General features: G+C 34.4%; 1 protein-coding gene across 49 annotated transcripts in view; it reads left to right on the top strand.

Annotated features, from left to right (window-relative positions):
- LOC128998717 (twitchin) overlaps positions 1 to 23,346 on the top strand; it is a 236,502-nt gene that overhangs the window by 22,286 nt on the left and 190,870 nt on the right. For all 49 annotated transcript variants that reach the window (XM_054425023.1, XM_054425021.1, XM_054424991.1 and 46 more), the window contains exons 3-9: positions 2,218 to 2,239; positions 15,525 to 15,687; positions 17,045 to 17,186; positions 19,790 to 19,925; positions 20,880 to 21,083; positions 22,095 to 22,396; positions 22,579 to 22,799. In XM_054425023.1, coding sequence (XP_054280998.1) covers positions 2,218 to 2,239; positions 15,525 to 15,687; positions 17,045 to 17,186; positions 19,790 to 19,925; positions 20,880 to 21,083; positions 22,095 to 22,396; positions 22,579 to 22,799 — 1,190 coding nt within the window. The remainder of the gene's footprint in view (positions 1 to 2,217; positions 2,240 to 15,524; positions 15,688 to 17,044; positions 17,187 to 19,789; positions 19,926 to 20,879; positions 21,084 to 22,094; positions 22,397 to 22,578; positions 22,800 to 23,346) is intronic.

Here is a 23,346-nt window from a genome sequence, read left to right as displayed (position 1 = left end):
AATAATGAATGAAATAACACTTTATTTAGACATTTTTATCTACACAGAGAAAACCCCTGGATGTACTATGGATTAGTACCCACATACCAAATTTCATCAAAATCGGGCAACAAGTGTAGTCTATGGCTCTGTGCACAGCCACACACCCACACACACAGATACGTTACTTTAGGGGGATTCTTGAGTTTTTAATTTACCATGTGTCAAAAATTAAACTCTCTAACAAACAAATGACCATCATTTTTAGCAAATTTCCCCCATAGGAAATAAGCAGTTACCGTAGGTCTCATGGTAAGAACTGGACTCGGGGACCGATTTTCTTTATAGTTTGGATTTATCGTTAAAATTTAATAAATGTATTTATTTCATACTACGCTTTTGATATTTCACTAAAAAAAACACACTTAACCACCCTCCCTCTAACAGCAAACCTGCAGGCCTGTTTTTCACCCTGTCAGCGCCCTAGGTACAACTAGTAGCGCCCCTTTGCAATATGCAGTGTGTCCACCGAGCACCGACGAGGAAATCCGGGAATTGTGCGTGAGTTTCTTTGAACCGGGAATTAGGAGTGAATTTTGTTTTCTCCATTGACATTTCTGTAACCGCGGGAGATGATTGTATGTCTACACACAGCCACGAGGCATGATCAGAATTTTGCCGCGATCCAAAAGACGGTTATGATGTATACAGAGCCTGCGAGAAAAAGTCAGAATTTTGCTGTGACCGCGGAAGACGATGATGATCTTCACACGACTACGAGTCGGGGGATATGATTAATATTTTGTCACAATCGCGGGATACGATCACGATCTCTACAGGACCGAGGGAGATACAATAATGATATCTTCACGGCTGCGAGGGATTATCAGTTGTACCTTAGTCTATGGTTGTACTAAGTATCAATAGCTTAGTATAAAATAAATAAATTTGCCAAGTTTGATAAAAATATATCCATAAACAAGCAAACTACAACATTTTACTAAATTCTCCATAAGAATAACATGGGAATTTTAAATTTACAATTTGTTTTATTTTCTCCGTTACCAATAAACGTATAAAAACACTTTGATATACTAAATTATTTATTTTTTAAGCTCTTAAAAAGGTCTAGAGAGAAATTGGGAAATTTTGTGTTTTGATTGTCAACAATGAGAAAAGCCAATTTTTACCCCATAAAACCCCCCTGTAAAACCCCGTTCACATGGTCCAATCATGCTGGTTCGCGAACTAATTCAAGTTTATCCCGCCTTACACGTTTAAACTAAATTTCATCAAAATCGGACAAGGATTACTCAAGTTATCGTGTTCACAAACACATACATATACACACACATACATATGTAAAAATTTGAACGAATGGTGTTTTTGGCCTCTGGGGACATCAAAATAAAAAAGTAAATCGGTCCCGGGCCTAGGTCTTACCATGCCACCTACAGTAATAGCTACTTCCCGTACTTTACGTACTTACGTAGCTACTTTACGTTCAATTGTATATAGTCTGCGCTAAATATTTACCATATATAGGGAACTAGCAGCTAACCCCTTCTTTTTGCTACTGGGTAAAGAGTAACAAAAAAACATCCTTCAAACATCCAAACATCTTATCATATATTTTTTCCATAAAACGTTTATCTCTTTGTCTTGAAATATATTTACTGATTTGTATTTTTTGTAAACCTAACCTAACCTAACCTCACCTAACCCAACCTAACCGTTTACCGTACTAACTACGTTTAACAACATTTCAATGGGAGGGAGGACGTCAGGGATCTTTGACCGCCGGTGCAACTGGGCATCACCCTAAAATGACCATCGGTGCAACTGGGCATTCGAGATTAGGGCCACCCCTGACCATCGGTGCAACTGAGCAACTGCCGATTCCAAGTCGTACTCTTGGCTCAACACTTATAAAAAATTAAATATAAACAAGGTTTCGCACGATCAGGATATTAAGGACTACTAAACATATTCGATTTTGTCATAGATGTAAGAATAAGGAATTCATATTGCTACCTCAAAGACATTATTTCTGCTAACTACAATTACTTGAAACATTATTTCAAGGAGAATTATTGGTGGGATATTTTGGCTAGAAATGTTGGCAATAAATTGGTTTATGTTTCATAAAATTCCATTGCAATCTAGAGTTATTAGTAGTTATTATGCTATTTGAGTTATCGTATTTATATTATTATTCAACCTTTCTTTCTGTTTCAGCTGTTGATGAACCAAGAGAAAAGTATGTAAAGCATTGATTTTAAGCGTTGGTTGAAAACTAAAAATGCATGAATATAATGTGTGTCAATAACTTACTGTACGACTATAACCATAAGTTATTTTTTTAATGTCAATAGTTTTTTTAGTCTTGTTGCAAATGAACTATTTTTTTAACCACTCCGTACAGAAAGAAGCTATTGTCTGAAGCTATAACAGCTTAAATCATAGACAATAATCAATTGTTTCCCAAGCTTTAATTCAGAGCAAGTAGAAACCGACCAGCTGATTTTTCCTAGTTCTCAATGATTTCTCTGATTTAAATCAGCTGTTTTAATGTTCAACAATGTAAATGTAAACAGGAATAGACATAAGCTTGTGTTACTTTGTTTTAACACAGTGTGTGATTACTGCACAGTAAAATAACCAAGAACTTAAAATTTTACGTAGCCAGGTAGGTTTTTTATAACTCATTTGCTTTATTTTCATATTTTAAAAGTGTTGATTAGGAAATATAATAGTTTTAATTTTACTGAGGTCTGTTATTCAGTATGTGAGTAATTTTTCGTCTTTTCGTCGTTATGAAAAGTATCGTTCATAATTGGTACAGAAAGTAATTTTCCGGCACTTGCTCCAATTATTCTCGTCCTTGGCTTCTCGTTCGTGAAACTCGGCTTTGCCTCACACATGAAACTTGAACGTGCGCCTGAAAAATGCAACCTTCGGTTCCTGCTAAATAGCAGTAAATACAGTGCAGTGAATTAATAATTTCTTGTAAAATGTATAAATTCATTTTCTCCACATCAATCTACTTTTGCAGTTTGTGAAAGTTACTAATACATTGATTACTTTAATGCCATTACAAATTATGACCGTACCTTTGCTTGATTAATGGTTTTAATGGGCATGTATCGCCGTGCTAAAATGGATTAACTCTTTATGCCTCTTTGAAACATTCATAGAGTTGTGTGTTTATAAAATAGGTCCGTATTTTGTTGTACACCCCGACAAAATAATTTATGGGGTGGTTTTTATTGTTTTTTTTTGTAGTGTTTTCAACAGTTTATTATATGTATTTCTTTTCCTTAAAATTAGATTTATACTGTACAAGTTTGTGGTGACAATGTGTCTCGTTTTGTAGTCTGTGGAATTTTCTCGTTTGTAGATTGTGAATTGTTGGTGTGATGATGGTAGTGGCAATGACAGCGAAAAGAAAACAAGGCAGAGGCAAATTTGAATTTGCCAAAGCTTTATAGTCGCAAAAAAAGAAGAAATTCCCTTTGGAAAAGGACTCATTCTCATTTTGTACTTAGAAATATTCCGCGATTGATTGTGTATTTTAAACTCTGGCAAGTGCGTAGTTTGGAATTAGTTTACACATAATGTTTTTCTATTAAGGTGTTATACATTTATTCCATAATATGTTTCAAATGCATCATCACATTCACAGCTGTAGCGATCGAGCCTTTCTGTTTTGTCTAAACCTGCAACACATTATGGGCGCTGAACTCTTACAATAGTACAGTAGTTTGAGAATTAAAAAATATATCATATGATATACTATCAACAGTTTTTTTTTTCAATCCAGTTGAAGTAAAGTACATATTTTATTCATTGATCGCATACTATGCTTAATATTTACAGGCTAGTTTTATGTCTGCAAAATTTAAGAAAACTGGAAATATTCAGATGTTTTATGTGAGGAATTCATAAAATAAATAAGGTTATGATTGACCTTTTGGTAACTTTTGTTCCTTTCAAAAATTGTATCACACTGTACATGTTGTGGTATTCGTAGTAATTCCCTACTACACCGTATACTTTAGTACTAGAACCGAGAGGAGAGTACAACACAGAAAAACAACCCATACAATCTAAGGACTTTTATCGACACCGTACTACTATTTCTGTCCAAATGATCACAAAATTGGGGAAAGGCGTTAATAAAGTAACAAAAACCTCCAATAAACTTTAAAAAGTCATGTTTAACTGTGTCTACTACAGTCCGATTAACTTCTTTATATGCCTACCTTTAAATTTGAACTGTATACCTCTAAGTTTGAAATCAAACGCTTTTGTAGCCTGTGTAGGAGATTTAAAAAACTTATTCACAAAGATTTACTTAGGCCCATTACCCCCGCCGCAACAAACCTGCATTTGTTCTATGCTATACTACTAGTATTACTAAAGAATACTAAAAAGCAAATTAAATTTGTCTGATGGGATTTATACTAAAATATTTTTATAATCAAGTCAAAGTCATTTTGTGGGTTCCCTATTTAAACCTTATTTGATATAATGGTGATATTTTAAAAGTAACCATATAACTCAAGTAATTCATTAATATTGATTCACTATTTGATTTAACATTAGATTTGACGAGTACTTAGGTTTGCTGTTACGGGGTAGGTAAAATGTATTTATTTTATTGAATTTCAATACTAACTAGGATGAAATCAAAAATGTATTATAATATATGATATATATAGCAAAAACAAGCAAACTACACATTTTTCAATTGTCCATAAGAATAACAAGGATGAAAGTTTAAATGTACATTTTTGGAATTTTCTCACCTACAGTGACTTGAAATTAATTTAAAGAACTTGAATTATTTGATTTTTAACTTTGTTTTTATTGCCTGAGTTCATGTAGAATCAGCGGAACTAATTTTACTGGACAGTGGGCACAATGAACTCGAGCAAAATCCTTTAAAGTGTTGTTTTTTTCAAAAGTGCTTTATGAACGACCTAGTTTTGCCATTAAATATGGTTTGGTTTACTTATATTTTTCCACACTAAACTTCAATCCAAATAAATACTTAACCTCGTAACCTAATAAGGACAGTAAGGAATAAGCACTTATAAACATTGAGAAAATCTGTATACAGTTAACATGGATTTGTTATTATTTATATTATGAATTTAATACTGGGAACATTTTTATTTTTCATTGAAATCAAAACAACAAATCAACATAACATATAACTCCTTAAAATGGGGAGATTGTTTTACAAAATTAATTAGTTTAAAGCGTGGGACCCCTGCATTTTATTGTCCCCTTCTTAGCAGTCCAGGGAAGAAATTTTAGTTATGGAAAATAGAAGGAATACCAGCTAAAATGTCATCACTCATAAATTCGAACGAAGTAGCTGGAAAAATGATACATGGATGGATGGAAAAATGATGTATGGATGTACAGTCAGATACAGGGGATTTAAGTGGGTCAACTGAAGCTCTTCACAAACATCGCTTGGCAATAAAATTCTCCGGTTAGAAAGTACGGTATATAGTGCAGTGCAGTAGCCTAAGCATAAGTACAAAGATTCAGCTGACAGCAGTCACAGAGCAATCCCAGGAAACCAAGGGTAGATGCACGTAAACTCAAAACTTCATCAAAATTAACCCATTGAAAAAAAAGAGTTAAAAGGGAATCGCGTTCAGACGTGGATCGTGAATCTCGTGGTGAAAATTTAGTTTATCAAATCAAATCAATCTTTTATTTGCACAAAACATTTACATGATTACACATTGTAACCTTAAATAGGTGCATCGTCAATACAACCCAGACAGCACACTTTATCCCAGGGACATCCCATAGTAGTCCCATATGTCCTGAGAATGTCTCGGGATATGTGCGCTATCCTCAGGATATCCCGTAAAATCCCGGGACGAGTACGAAATCCACAGGATATCCTACAATATACCGTAATGTCCCGGGATTTGTAAGTTAACCTCAGGATATCCTGTAAAGTCCCGGGATATGTACGAATGCCATAGGATATCCCAGAATGTCCCATGACATCCCGGGACATGTAAAAAATCCACTGGAAGGATGGATATCCAGTAATGTCCCGTAATGTCCCGGTAACAAACTGAAGAAAAAAATACTACCACTGATGAAATGTACAGTATATCTAAATTTAAATGTTCAACAAGGCCAATATATAATAATTTGTTTTTTTCACTAGTGCTTTCAGAAACTTGGTTTCCATCTTCAGGCTGTGTTTACACTAGTATACAAAGTAAATATTTACTTAATAAATTAATTTTAAACAAAGTTAAAACAGATGATTTAAAGGATATTGGAAAAATAAAAAATAATATTAGAAAAATTAATCTTTTGAATTTTGGATATGTTACAGTGTTGTTCTTGATGTAATTATTTTCAGTAATTCCGAATTTATAATTGGGCCGTCTTCATTATTTAACAAATAATTTTGGTCTGTTTTTTTTTTTCTAAAAATAAGATTCCCACGCATTAAGATGTTGAGGTTTTATAATTTATTTTAAAAGTTTAAGGTTTCCCAGATTGAAAATATGTCTTGTTAATACTATAGCTAGCAAGGGTTGACTTTACTTTACTGACATATTACTACCACTGAGTTCAGGAAAACTAGAGTTCTATCATAGTTGTGGGAAATGTGAATTTAATTCTAACTTTAAATTAATAAAACAACAAAAAACTAATTTTAATCATATAACAATCAATTATTACAGTGCTAATCTAATGGTGATTAAATAATCTATATTCAAATACCAGTATCCTCTCCAACTACCAGAAAAACAATTCAACTACTTGAGGCCTAAACAGATTAACAGAATCATATATATAGCATAGATGAAGTACTTCATCTATGTATATAGCCTATACTGTAGTATCAAAAATATTTTAAGTATTGCGACCATTGCAACTGTCGGCTACTCTTTAACCACTTGAAAACACCCATAATCAACAAGCGCAGATAGCTCAGGAGGTAAGGTAAGAGGCTCACAAGGCGAAGGTACCAGGTTCGAAACCCGTCTGGGCCAAAAACTTTTTCTCGTTTTTCTCTTCAAAATTTGTGTTTATTAACTATTTAATCAATTTACTAAACCTATAATTAAGCTTTTCATACTAAATCTATATTATTTTGTGTTTTTTATGTTCAGGCCCAGACCACACTTTATCCCAGGGACATCCCATAGTAGTCCCATATGTCCTGAGAATGTCCTGAGGACTACCCTGGGATGACCTCGGATGTCCCACGGATATGCGTGTGAGCTTATCCGTAGGACATCCCCGGGCGGGGACATTACGCATTCCTGTGGATATCCTGTGATATCCCAAGTTGACCATAGGACCACTATGGGATATCTTGCATATCCTGTCGCAATATCCGTGGGATGTCCTGAGGAGAAAGTGTGCTGTCTGGGAATATATTTATTAATTATCACATAGAGACAATACTCATTCAATAATAAATGAAACAAATGAAATTTTAGTCAAGATGGCGTCTACCTGCAGAATCCCAGTAGGTATTCATTAAATTCTGAAACTTTGTACATGGACAAATCTATCAAAAACTGTTTTTAAAACCTTCTAAAATTAGTTAAGTTGAGATTTTTTTACATGTTCAGGCAATCTGTTAAACATTCTTTTACTAACCTCTAAAGTTGAATTAATAGTTCTTTGAAAATTACATTGGTTGATTCTTAAATGATTTTTTGTCTTGTTCCATAGTTATGAACAGAACTATTAGTTTTAAACTGATCTAAATTAATTAAAATATATACTAAACATTCAAAAACATACAAAGATGGAGCAGTCAATCTTTAGTTTCCTAAAAAGTGGTTTACAATGAGATCTACGGTTAACATTTAAAATCAATCTTAATGCTCTCTTCTGCAACAATAACAGCTTTCTTATGTTACTATCACAGCCCCAAGCCAATATGCCATATGACAAATGACTCTGTATATGTGCAAAATATATAGCAGGTAAAACATCTAAACTAACAATTTACTTAAGTCTTCTAATAATAAAAGAAGCTTTGGAAATTTTATTGCACAGGTAACTTATGTGATTGTCCCATTTTACATTAGACTGTAAAAACACACCTAAAAACTTTACAACAGACAATTCATCATTACTATTTCCAATACAAAATTCAAGACTCTGTGTTTTCTCTTTATTTAAACATAACATATTTGCAGCAGCCCAATCTTCAATTAGCCTATTTGAACTAAGAAACAGTTGATCAGCAAAATTTTTATCCTTACACTGAGTTTGCAAGGCAGGTCATCTGCATACATATAAGGTGTTACATGATCATTTAACAGAGCAGCAGGTAAGTCATTTACATAAATAATGAAGATAGTAGGGCCTAAAATAGACCCTTGTGGCACACCAGGGGACTGGCAGGTAAGGTGAAAAACAGCCATTGTAGAGGACTGACTGGTATCGCTGTGACAAGTATGAGTGTATCAATTTTACAGAGAGAGTGTCGAAACCATAAAAATAAAGCTTATTCAATATAACATCATGGTCTATGGTGTCAAAAGCTTTGACATGTCGTCCATGCACAATATCTCTAGCATCTAAACCAGATATACAATCTTTCGTAAAATAAACGATAGCATTACTTGTCCCTCTCTTTGCCCTAAAACCATACTGCATGTCAGAAAATAACTTATTACCCTCAAAATAAGCTTGGACTTGAACATTTAACAAGAACTCAAAAACCTTAGATAAAGCTGGGATAATTGATATAGGGCGGTAGCTGTCATACTTTTCTTTACAGCCTTTCTTAAACACAGGTATCACTTTTACAAACTTTAAACACTGTGGAACAACACCCTCATTAATGCACGAACTAAACAAATATGAAAGCATTTCTACAATGTATGGTGCAGCAAGTTTTAAAATCAAAGAATTAATAAAATATACATCTAGACAGAGACTATCGCTTAACGAGTTAATTGCACTATATACATGTTCAACTGACACATTAAAAAAAGTAAACTTATTTTGTACCCCATTTATATTGAGTTTATCCAGATAAAATTGTAAACCTTTATTTGACTTAGGAACACTTAGGACAGTAACTTTTACGGAGTTCATAAAATTGTCATTAAACTTTGAACAATCTAAGTTCAAATGGTTACCATCAGCTATTGGTTTCTCATTTTTACCCAGGCCCTCATTTACAATAGACCAAATTTCCTTGGGTTTATTACAGGCATTTTGCACTCTATTGGAATTATAGGCTAATTTTGCCTTTCTAACTGCTTTTTTATAATCACGCTTAAGCCTATTATAATTATCTCTATACTCTATGCACCCAGTTGTTTTAGAACTGTGATACATCAAAAGACACTTTTCTTTTAACACAGCTAAATCATTATTGAACCACTTAAATTTATTTTTTGACCACTACAATACACTTTTACAAATAACACAACTTCTTTGCCAGCAAGTATATACATTTTATGGTATAAAATAAAAAAACTGAAATCCTTGCAAAATTGTACAAAAAGTGGATCCCGATACCCATGATAAACACCTTGTGTTCCCTGAGGAGGAACTTCGAGAGAAGAGGCGACACGCCACAGTCATTCAAACTTGAACTTGGACCCAAGAATGTCCTTGATAATTGCAGTAGAACAAGAGAAGTACAACACAAAGTATCGGATCCACCCATAAAACCAATAGCTCTCCGTTGTATATATGCAGTGAACAGAAACACTCTTCCCTGCGAGAACCAACACTTTGATCGTAGTTTTTCTCGTCAACCACGTAAAGAAGACCATGCAAAGTATGATTCCATTAATATTTACGCTTTTCTACACGACTTGGTGATATTATTTTCATTAAATATGCCCAAATAATCACGGTTTATTAGTATAGAATCTACATTACCGACACAATCGTTGTTGCCTTGTTCGACCGATAGAGTTCGGGACCTGCGCTTCCACAACATAGAGAACATTGTATCACAACAGCCACTACAGTAAGCTGAGGAGAGGCAGAGGACCGAGCTCACCATTCATTGTCGACTACCTACCACATAATAAACAAGGATTCTAATTTTCTGCGTAACCACTGATCTCCTACCAAATATTAGCAAGGTTAAGTTGCTATACATATAGCGGGGCTTGTTGACTATTTTGTTGAGCCAATAAAAGATTATATTTTACATCCTCCATCAAATATTAGCCTAACAACTAGGATTGTTCGTTCAGTAGTTTAAACGTTTCGTTGCGAAGACATTTGTCAAAGATTTTAACTCGTCAAAACACAATTTAAATTGCAAAAAAATTTTTAGGGTCCAAATTATTTTGGAAATCAAATCACCTGTCAGAAGTGCTATTTATATTTATTTATTTCATACTGAAACATTAATTGCATAACTGTTGAATCCATGTTTTTGGAATTGTTTTAAAACACTTATAAAATTGGGGTTATTTAAGCTCCAATATGACCTTTATACAGTACGCTGCACTTTGTACCTCTGACTCGTCTTTGGGACCTTAACTTTGTTTTGTATTGTATTTAAGTACCTTTTTTTAAGTGATGTGTGTGAATCAACCTTTAAAGGTCGATTCACACACTTCAGTTACGGAACGTCACAGTCCAGTCAACAGTTAACAAAAATATTCTGTTGTGGATTTTCTATTGCGCTATCTACACTTGTCCGTTGCAGCTGCAGTCCCGTCAGTCGCTCTACCGGCATCCGTCAGTTAATTTCAGATTTCTTTCCACCGATACTTTTGGATTGTTCGGACGCCTGACGGACCTGTTTAAGGTTAGAAAATAGTGTTATTGTTGTTTAAATGGTTGTGTTTATGTTTTGAGTACTGTTTGTAACAATCAACAAGATGGACAATGAAAACTTGATAGAATATAGGTTTATAATTTAAAACTTATGACTGTAAATTACTGTGAATTAGAGACGGAAGACTGGCTGAAACCAACTGACGGACTATTGACTGAGAAATTGCGGATGCAACTGAGACTGAACTGTAACTGGACTGTAACGGAACTGTGACTGAACTGATATGTGTGAATCGACCTTTAGGGTTTGTTACTGAGATAATTGACGTGGCATAAGATATTCAATATCTAACGCAATATATTTTGTAATATTTTTACAATGATACATAAAAATATGCAATGTTTTAGTTTATTATGCCGTCATATACGTTTTACTACTTGGTTAAAAAGTGTTCGACAGAAATCAGTAATTTTGCATAAACGAACTATTATCATAGATTAAAAGAATTAAACATACTCCTTTACTGTGCTGTCTATAATCCTTTTATCTATGCTATTATTCAACTGCGTCCATGTGCCCATTTCATAATAATCTACAAGTTACAAGTTACAACTTGTAATTTCCATTAGATTTACATTGGGCGATCAGCTGATTTACTAATAATATTAGTTTGTAGTTTATTATGAAATGGGCCCCATGTTGATTGTTGATTCTAAAAATGGTGACGTGACAGCATTAATAAGGGGACGGAACGTCCACGTCCCCATGTATATAGTCTATCGATATTTGAAGGTTTAATCATAGATAAACTACATTAGTAGATTTCTCATCCTTATGGATCAGCTGAAGCTAGTGTTATTGTTAGTTCTGTCCGTTGCACCGAAGTGGTCACGTTTTGATTACAATTTGCTTCTTGTGGTTTCAATCATTTAAAACCTTTTTTACCAAATAAAACTATCTAACCATAAGAAACAACTCATCCTCTAGTTAAATAACCAAACAGTAAAGGTCGAATAATTAAATTGACCCTAAAATAAGAGAAACAAAATTTTGTCGACACCAGCGATCGGTGTCACCGGCCATAAACTAGATATGAAAAACTAGCTTCAAAATTTACAATGGGATAAGAAGTCTACTTGTGTTGGTTAGTCTAAGGCTTAATACATGGCAAATGGAAATGGCTCTATATCATTATAACTTTCATACGTATATCCTTTACTGCATTTCCAACTCGTGCTCTAATGTGTTGGCTAACCTGGTTCTTTTTTTGTGTTCATATGCTCGAAAGTATTCAGCTCTCCGCTGTCATCAGCAGCTCTCATCTCAGGCCTCAGCTCAGCTGGGGGGTTTGTTATTGTTTGTTTTGGGAGGGAGATAGATAGAGGGAAGAGGGAATTTAGAATCATTGGTTTGTGTTTGAAAGTTTTGTAGCAAAAGCAATATCTGTTTTTTGCGATAGTGCATGTAAAAACTTTCCATTGTGGATTATGGATCACGTATTATAATATTTGGTGAAAGAAAATATCATTGAAACCTTCAAACACCTCAACCTTTTCATCGGCAACAAAAAGGTAGTGTTTAACCTCCAAACAGTCCTAATCCTCTAGGCCTAAGTTACTATTTATTTACCTAGAAAACCCCGAAAGGAAATGTAATTAATTATTGATTCATGAATATGGACCAAGATTATTTCATTGATCAACTTAGATAACAATTACTTGTAGATCAGTTAACATTTTTTAGTACAGACCAATGTTTGTGCTTATTTTCAACTAAAAACCTATAGTGATATAACTTAAATCACTATAGGTTCCCATGGCCATGTTAATCGCAATAATTACCAAATAACTTGCCAGATATGGAATATCAACACTGTATAAATACTTTAACCTACAGACTACCTGACAACTAAAATGACAGAATTTAAACACTGGAGTCCCCTTCTTGTAAGAATCGTCATTACTGTCATTTATATTTTGTAGCTTTGGGCTAAGTAGGCTATAGCTTTACAGTTCCGAAATATACTATCAGATGAAATATTAGTTTTGTATAAATATTTTACCCTATGTACAGTAAACTTACTTATAGTTTACATCTCACACATCCCTCATGTGCTAATGATTTGGAATTTTAGTTTTAAAACAAAAAAATTATTAAAAAAATTTATCATACATATATAGCATACGCTCTTTAAATTAATACTACCTAACCTAGGGGGCCTTGAGTGACACTAGTTACCACCAGTCACTGAAAATAACCACATCAGGGAGCAAAGTCAGTTTAACTTTGAAAGTACATAAAAGAACCAAATAATAACTTGTAGCCTCGTCGCAAAGACCAAGTCAAGATGGTAGTTTTGAGACCTAAAACCAGTAGGTAGGCTAATGTAATATTTTACACTACCCTTCTTACACCTCTTTCTACAGAACACATACATAATAGGCTATGTAGTCATTGCCTTATTACACACAACTAAACATGCACCTAGTCTCAATAGGTCTGTCAAAGCACAGTTTCTGTGGCCTCACGGGGGTCTTATGTATGTCACCTGACTCGTGTAAATTACAAGATCTAGTTAGTGAACTAGCTTACTCCAGTTTGGGTTGACTCTCTTACTACAAATGTTCTTTGGCATCATACTCTATGACCCCTGAATATTATTGAATACAAAAAAATCACTGTTGATAATGTTTAAGCATCACTACATAGTTTGTATTAAGTTTCTCTAGAATTCTAACACTATTTGTTTGAAAAATATGTGTAGGCTGCTTCAAATTTGACAAAATTAATTATTTAAGAATTTTTTTCAACTTATTGGCTAGTCCATCCGATTAATACATAGCCTACAAACCAATTATATTCGTAGTTGAAATGCGTTTTAGGGTACTGTGTTTTAGGTCCGAGAAAACTGATATAGGTAGTTTTCCTTCCGTTCCTGACTTTCAGATAGCCTATCCCACGTTCTTAGAGAAAGAAGTGATGAAAACAAGTAGTTGGAGTTGAAATTGTTTTGTCTCTTATGTTGTCAATGTTCTTGTTTTAAATCGGAATCATTCTACCTACATACAATATGACTGAATAGTTTTAGTAGTAAATGCTAGTCCTAATGAATACTAGCTGGCTGACTGTGTCGGTGGGTGCATTTATACATGAAGTTCCTGACTTTCTTTTTACCTACCAAATTTTTGCCCCGTGTCTGGAATATGCCAAGTCAAGTATGAGTAATGTCAGTAGGCACAATACAATAAAGTGTATAATGAATGGAAAACCACAACATTGCAGCCATTGTTCAGCGGTTTGTCACAATCGCTACAGACTCATACCCTCACATCATACATCAACACTTTTTTTAACCATTACTAAACCTATACTAATGTTTGTTCATAACTGTAAATTATGTACGTTAAAAAAATGTTCTTAGTTTTAACTGCGAGGTTTCTCACCATAAAGTGATTCCCGACACCAATTCAGTGGTAGAAAACGAGTCCAGTGGGCACTGAGCAATTAAGCGAGTGCAGAAGAGCCTCAAAGATAGTTGTCAAAATGAGCCAGTCGTCCATCAAGAGGCCAGGCGTGTCATTTTGACCTTGGTTGCTGGAAGGGTCAGTCGGTACGCCCACACTGGGAGTGCATTATAAGCCAGTTCTCAATCGGTCGCGGCAAAGGTCAGTTCTCGCTCAGTGGTCAGGCGCGTGTAGAAAGAAGGTTTCATCGGCTTATCGCTCTTTCATCGAGAGAGGAGGAATTAATTCAAGTCCGACTTCCTGCTAGAGAAATCCAAGCTTTTCCTAGATGGCGATGATATGAATATCTTATTCTAAAACTTATCATTCTGATTTATCTATCCATTTTTCCTAACTTTTGACCCCTGGTATGATCCAAGCACATGGCTGAAGTTATCTCCTTACACAACCAAAACATAAAATTAATTCAAAGCATTTCTCTCCAATATTACTGACGGGAAACTGGCACCAGAAATTGTTCTATGGTTGTCTGTAAATTAAGTTCTACATCAACATTCTGTCATGAACGAGCGAGCTAGCTCAATTACGACACCAGTGTCGTGTTCTTTATTTTATCCACTACTATTCTTCTTACCCTTATGCTACGATTAGTTTCGTAGTGGTACCATTGTCAAAAACAATGCAAAGCATAAACCCTCCCACCATGTAAGAATAGTGTTACAGTATGCGATTATATTTCTGTTGGAAGTTTTAATAGAATTGTTATTAAAAATCCATTGACAAGATGTGCAGTAAAGGGTTTTGACGTGAAAAATGTGCAATCATATAGGAGCCCCTAGTTTTTCCACCTCCCCTTCAGTCTAACCGTAAGCATGCATAATTTCCTTAACATCGGTCAGTGCCTTAAAAGAGACTGATGAAAAATAATAATAGTGAATAAAGTTGTAAACACTGCACTAGTGTCAGTGTCAGATTCAAACTTGCTAACTCGGTCGCCACGGGAAGTTGATAGTGTCCTAAATTTACAAACAACCCTTGTTATAAAGGAGAAGATATTAGGTTTTAGAGCCAACACATTTTCAACAACAAATGTTTGTCTCAGGAAAACCATTTGTTTGGTGTACAATTATAACCATACACATGTCCGATCACGTTTGATGAATCAGCTGTTCATTATTTTACTTTTATCATTGTTCCATTGTGTTAATTTATATCCATGGAACTCTAGATAATGAGTTATTGTAAATGACACATGTTAGTTTTAATCAGCTAACGAACAGTCCAATTTATGTTCTTTGTTTATTTTTCAGACAAATCGATGGACTTGCGCCAACATTCTCAAAAAAACCGGCAATTAGACAAGAAGATGATGGAAAAAGACTGCTATTTGAATGCAGAATACAAGCAGACCCTACGCCCTCAGTTATTTGGTCTCATGGAGGAAATATTGTTAAAGATGACGCTAGACATAAAGTAAGTTGATGAGTTGATTGAGTTTATTATTTTTTGTAATTTGTTGCAATCCAATAGACAAGAAATATATTGGGTACCTATTAGTTAATAAGGGCAATGTAAACCAGCCACTTCCCTAACAATTCTTTTTTCTTTTATGACATTTCAATTCGCCATTCAGGTGCAAGGGTTTCTTAACGGATCATGTTTTTGCAAGACGTTCAAAAACATATTTAAATAAAATTGGTTAAATAACTTATCCTATACACAGATTTCATCTTGTTTTTTATTGGTTTGGAACACTCAGAATTGTCTTAAAAAGTTAAACACATCATGTCTAGACTTTTTGAAGTCAAATAGCATCCTGTATTAAGAATTCATACAAAACTGAGTGTTGAAATGCATGTTTTTCTAGCTGCCGAATTAGGCTACGAACTACTGGTGTGTATTTTGGCACCTACTGAACATACAAGGATTAAGTAGGCCTACAACCTTTTTCCTATTGGCCAAATTCAGCTAGGCTCAATATAATAGTCGTAGTTAAAAGCCAAAATCAGCAGCTAGGAAAACAAGCTTATAGTGAAAATTAAGTAAATTTAAATACTTTTGTACCAAGGCCGAGTACAGTAGACTACTTTTTATCCGTACTCCTCAGGACCGAGGCAAGTTTGGAAACGGTTTTTCTGATGTCCCCTATTAATCCTGTATTCTATATCCCCTGATGTTAAATTAGGAACATCCGATGCATATAATTTAGTCTAATAATGATTATTATGTAAAATTAGTAAAACTAGATACGTGATTACTGGTCTCAAATCTTTCTACGAGAAAAGTCGTTTCCAGCACTACCCACTTCCTGTCAATCACTAGTCTAGTTAAATCAATGTGCTGATAAAAAATTGTGCAATTAAATAAATGTCACTTCTGTCGAATGTAATTTCGTTGAAAGGTGTCCGAATAATAGGGAGTCTAGGCCTACTTTAGGTGAGTCACCATCAGCAATTGAAAATCGAATCAGTATACTGTCCTGGGGAGCAAGCTGTTCTAGTGGTTAGAGCGTGGGACTTCAGTTCCTGAGGTCCCCGTGTTCAAATCCTGCTAAATCACCAATGGATTTTATCTAAGCGATAATGCCGCAACCCCTAGGTCTTGCCTGAGGTAATGTGAAAAACAATCCCAGGCTCGTGCCTAGCGTCCTAGGACCAAAAAAAGAGTAGACTGGCCTGTGAGTGTACGTGTGATGGTCGTCTAATCCTAAGGGTCTCACCTCAAATCGGACAGAGTATAATTTAAAGCAATTATTCAAAAATTTTACTATTAAATCTGACCTAGACTAAAACCTTCTCAATGAAAACATAATTGGAAATTTGTTTTCTAGATGAAAGTCGAAAAAGATGGACACTCGTATTTTGCATCTCTGGAAATAAAAAATGTTACGATTGAAGATGCTGGCAAGTACAAAGTAACGGCAAAGAACGAACTCGGCGAAAGCAACGCGACAATCAGCCTCAACTTTGATAGTAAGTTTTAGAGTCAAATTGGAGATTTTTTGTCCATGTTTGTCCTGTGTAAGCTGCTTATTAACAGAGTATGTCCTAGTATAGTTACGCTTGGCTTGCGTGCCATTTCATCAATTTGTTTTCTAGTAGGCTCACAGGACATCAAATAACTAAGTAAAATATCTTGAAAACTCAACTGAAAATCAAAAGCTAGAGAAATTATTTGATGTAACACAACATAATACTTTATACATGTTTTCATCATTCAGGTCATTATTAATGTGAAGGTTTTTAGGAAAAGACTATTTAGAGATTTATTTAAGGCATCATTTGTGTATTACAGTTTTCCTCCTTAACTGAATACATTTAAGTTTTGATATTTTACAATGAATAAAATCTATTCACTAAAATAATGAACTTTTTGATATTCTAATATACCTTTTGTACGTAAATGAAGAATTAATTTATGATTAATCATAATTTATTCACTAATTGATGTAAATCCATCGATTTAAATTTACTTAATTTAGTTGAACTTTAGTTTGCATAATTAGTTTACTAGTAACATTTTTTCTAAACTCTAGTCAATAAAATTGTTTTTTTGGGGTTGAAACTCACTCCCCCCAAAAACACCCTTACCATGGTCCCATTGGACTGGTTTTCAAACTCAATCCGATAGATGTTGCACTACACGATTAATAGAAAATTAATTTAAATCAGATAACTCGTATGACAAGGGTGTCAACGAACACTTTTCCTTAAAAAACATATGTGTACCTATCAACATATGTTTCTACATTCACTAAAGTAATCTATGTAAAATTAGATAAATTTTGTTTTTATTTGTAAGTGTAAAAATCTATCCTTGTTCGTGTTTTTTAAACAGTGGACCTAATTATATTTGAAATATGACTGAGTAAACCGGGTTTTAGTTTTCGTTGAAGAACCTTCAACAAATAAGTAAAGTGGGGGGCGTAGATCTTACATGAAGGCTACGGCAATAGCTACTTCCCTTTAGGAATAAACATTAAAAAAATATTTTTCACACCAATTTAATTTAGTATTTTTAGAGTAGTATTTTTTTTGAGACTGTGAATGTAATTTCTTCGTCTCTCTGTACCACTAAACCTTAACTTTTGACGACATTAGTCATATTACACATTAAAATCCATGGATATAAACTTACTTAAATACAAGATGTGCTCTTAATCATTAACATTACCTGATATAAGAAATAATGTATACATGTTTGTTGAGTTACACTTTTTTGTGTAGATCTCACACTCAAAAGTCTACTTTACCTCCTCATTGTAGTTGTAGACTAAGATCATACAGATGTTGTTTCAAAGTTTATTTTTAAGTTTTAATTAAATGTTGGTGGTTTGTTATATTTATATTAATTTTTGTTTGGCACAAACAACTGATAGTGTGTTCATTTCTGTTTGTTTGCTTCTTATGTCGATTTGTTTACAATAATAAAATTGGACAGGTAACGTATGGGCGGATGTAAAAGCCTTTTTGCTTTTTGAATTTTTGTTTGATTTCGTATCACTGTCATAAAGAGAAATACTAACACACAGTAAATTAACTATTTTAACATTATGGAAAACACGAGGCAACACTAATTCTATATATTAATCATCACTTTTATGTAATATTAGAGACAGCTTCTTTCCCAATTCTAACTTAATCAACTATTTTCAAAATGAGACTAAAATTTGAATCACAAACATGTAACATACACTTGTATAAATTATTTTGCCAATTCTACCTCCTCCGATAGCAAAATAACCTGTCAGCTTTCTAAACTACATTTCTTCATCACCTAAAAGCATTGTCAAACTTCTTGCCTAGGACAATTGACACATCTGCTGCTAATTTTTCTTACTGCTGGTCCATTGATATTCATTGAGTACGGATGACTGAATGAATGCTTGTCGGTCTATTACTACACAGATTGCAACATTACATACCCGTCTGTCACTACATACGAGTCTAACATTTGGCAACTTATGATAATGTTCAAAGACTTAAGAGATCAATTGACAACTGAGACCATGATCCTTTTCCAATTTGGCATGTCGCTTATTGGCCACTTAACGTACATGCTTTCTCTATGTGTGTGTTTCTATGTTGAGACTTAGAGTTTAGTGTTGTGTCATTTTGAATATCCTTGTTTAAATAAACAACAATTACCGATGAAAGATTTTATCATAGGTAAATTTATCCTGGACTCCAGAGGAAAGCGGATTTTCGTCGTTTACTATTTTTACAGGTTGTTTTTAGATTTTTTTACTTTTCCCGCTTTTACACCTGCTTTTTTACTCGCTTATTCCTTATTGTAATAGTGGTTATTGTATAAATTGTATACTTTCCAAACTTTTTCCATCTACTCTCGCATAACACCATTACCCTCATACTTTTACCTTCTCTTTATGAATTGATTTTATTTAGTATTTACGTTGTATTGTTTTTGTTTAAAGTGGTTCTACGTTTTGGAATTTTTTGTACAATTTTTTTGACTGAGTCGAAAATAAAGAAAGAGTGGTGAAACATTGTCAGTTACTTGTGTCAACATTGTAAACATGATAGTATCTTAGGTTGTAGAACATTTTTGAACATAGGTGATGAGACCCCTGCACCAGGGGGAGGTTTCAAACCCTCCTTCACTGAAAGACCCATCACTCGACAGTCAGACGACGGGTCCAGTATCACTATAGAGTGCAGAGTTGTTGGAGACCCGAAACCTACGATCATGTGGTAAGTTCTGACTAGCATAGCTGTTCAGTGTTCAGATAGAATCTTGGATTATTGATATCACTGATATTTTGGGGAGTCTTTAGGTGGATCTCAACTAAACCAAGAAGAGGAAATTCATGTAAAACCTCCTTAGAAATCTTAGGATATACACACTTTTTGGACAAATGAATGAAGTTCTAGATGGGATCCATAGCACTCAAAAAAATTTTTCCCATGTAAAAATTTACACATAATTACAATAAAAGGAACAAATATAATTTCAGATTGGCACAAGTTGACAATATTTAGGAACAGCCCTCAATATATAGGACTAAGATTGTACAATGAATTACCTCTGTATCCAAAAAAATGTAAATGTTACTCAATTCAAAAGAAATAAAATAATTGACAAAGCATCATATTTACTGGGTGAATATTTGGAAACCCAATAGTGTAGTTAAAAATGCAACTATTCATTTTATTTTGAAATACATCACAATGACAAAACACCTGTTCTTATGAATGAATTGCACACTTTAAAAGAAGATTTGTAAATAAAATATGTCTATGTGTTTTGCGAGGACGAAAACACTGGGTAATGTGATGTCCTGCGGTCATGACAACTGTGGATATTTGTGATACTCTCCTATGATCGTGGTAGCCCCCACCATCATCTCTTCAATTAAAATGCAGTTTACGTTTTTCTCCAACAGGTGGTTTGGATTCTAGCTTGAAGTTCACATTCGTGGGACTCTGTTGTATTTGACAAAAAAACAATTAAAGTAAAATTTAAAATTGCTCTGTCCAAATTCAGTGAAAGCTAAATTTTGATTTTGTAATAGTTTTTTCAATAGCAAAATATATTAAGTATTTATTTGTAATTCCAAAAAAAAATTGTGATTTGTGGAATAAAAAATTTCTTAAAAACATCATCTAATTTCATTTCACGATTAATTTTGCTCATATTTTTTATAGGTACCACAATGGAAAAGCGGTAAAGGAAGGACCTCGTATTATAATGTCACTAGAGCTGGATCAGAAACTATACTACATGGCCAGGTTAGACATTCGGAATGTGGAGAATGGAGACGGAGGAGAATACAAGGCAGTGGCGAGTAACAATCACGGGGAAGCCACAGCCACCATCAACCTCAACTTTGAGGACGGTGGAACACCCAAGTAAGCCACTACAATGTCCTAAGTATAAGTGTTTCTCAATCTACTTAGAGTACGGCCATTCTGGGAACGCCCCGCTTAGCCTAGTTAAAAATGCTGTCAGGGAGTAAGAAAACAAATTGAAAGAGTTGTGTTTTCGGACAATTAATCTTCTTGTCACTCATATCAAGCAAATTCCGATACACTTAAAAAGGGAATCTAATTTGAATGTTCAAAAAACACTTTGTACACTACTACACCTCAACTAATTCTGACTAAATCATTAGTTTTTGCGCCTAGTGATTTGTAGAAGGAACATAGTACATCTGTTTCTAGGCAGGTAACAACACATGAATATTTGGTGACTCCCCTATATCGATGTGCCAATGAACGGTTGGACATAAGTATTCAAGTACTGATTGCGCACCAAAACATAAATGATCCACCTAAAACCATGCCCACTTGATTTAAAACGTACTAGGACATACTACTCACTTGCTCCAAAATCATTGAAGCCTTTCAGGAACTTGCTGAAGATTGTTCAGGCCGCACTTGTCAACCAAAATCTTGCTATACTCTTAAATAGGGTGAAGGCTTATTTTACTTGGCGTTTCTACATGAATTCTTCTACTTAGAACCTTAAGTTTTAAGTTATGCTAAAACTGAAACTGTAACTTAAATAGTTTTGTTTGTTGACATGAACAGGTGGCTAAAAGATTTGTCTGTTGTGTAAGCCTTGCTGTTTATGTAACTCTTTCTTTGTTGAAAGTTGTTATACACAGTACCATAAATTATCAACAAATATTTCTTAATCTTCCAGGCGTACAAAGTGTTGTAAGAATTTTTGCAATCATACAAATATCAGCAGTATAATTTACCATGAATATACAATAGACAAGAAATTTGGGAATCTTTAAAATCCTTTACCTCAATTCAGTCAACTTAGGTTTCATAGAGACAATATATTTTTTTTATGAGACAAATTCAAATACTGATGAAAAAATCTCAATCAGACATGTTACTGTTCTGTTTCAGATTACCAGACGGAAAGCCACCAAGGTTTCCCAAGAAACCCACCATCCACCAAGATGGAGACATCCTCGTAATGGAATGTCTCCTAGAAGCCAACCCAGTCCCGGAAATTATTTGGTACCAAGGAAACAAAGTTATACTCGATACAAGCAGAATAAAAATGATCAAGAAAGCTACTGGGAAAGACACATACTTATTGAGACTGGAGATTTCAAACCCCACCAAACAAGATGGTGGGAATTATCGGTGTAATGCCTGCAATAGCTTTGGAGAAAGCAATGCAAACATTGCACTCAATTTCCAAGGTATGAGGGTTTGATAAGTCCTTGATCCCTATCCTGCCTTTCATGTTGCAGTCTGTAGCAGCTGGCTCTCGGCTCTCGTGTCTCGTCTCTCGTCTATCTTTCGTCTCTTCTCTAACCTGTTGTTTTCAGTTCTTGAAGTAGTGTTGTTTTACACTTCTAATCACACTTTGTTGGTTCAACAGGTGGCGAAGACGGTGCCGGATTTGCACCCTCGTTTATCGAAAAACCCAAAATCATTCCAAACGAAACTGGTACTCTTATTACTATGAGGTGTAAATGTACAGCCAAACCGAAGCCTGTTGTAACGTGGTACAAGGGCACAAAAGTTGTACAAGAATCGTCAAAAATCAAAATGAAAATGAACGAGAAGGAAGACACATACGAAATACTTTTAGAAATTCAGGTAGGTATTGCTTTTACTTTTTAAAAATGTTTTCTCGAATAACTGCTGTTATCATAATTTCCATTGCTCTCTATTGGTCTTTTATAGACTAGAGATAAGTAGCAAGGAACATTATAATAGATAACAAAGTTCCACATAAAAAAATTATCAGCCACCATAGGGCTGAACTTTGGTAACAATATTGTAGTCCTACACAATCTTTGTTGTATAATCAAGAGTAAACTATAAGTATAGTGATTAATTAACTATCAATGTTTTGATCTTTCATATCAATATTATCATAGACAAAAAGAATGAAATATAGACTGTCAGCCGTGCTGCGGTTGCCATGGTTACCATAGGTTTCGGCGCACACCGCTGTAGTTTACGTAGCGCGTACGCCGTAACTACCGTGGTGCTCCAAGCGGTGTGCGCCAGAACCTATGGTAACCGCAGCACAGCTGACGGTCTATATTTAATTCTTTTGTCTATGATATTATTGAGGTACGGCATAAATTGATGGATGATTCTTTTTATGAGGAACTTACTTATTTTTCATCTAACACTT

This window comes from Macrosteles quadrilineatus, unplaced genomic scaffold (assembly GCF_028750875.1).
Source record: "Macrosteles quadrilineatus isolate MER2022 unplaced genomic scaffold, UCM_ALF_1.0 Scaffold_7__1_contigs__length_78375512, whole genome shotgun sequence".
NCBI lineage: Eukaryota > Metazoa > Arthropoda > Insecta > Hemiptera > Cicadellidae > Macrosteles > Macrosteles quadrilineatus.
The sequence above is the reverse complement of the archived record's forward strand: the minus strand, read 5'-3'. Positions and strand labels throughout refer to the sequence as shown.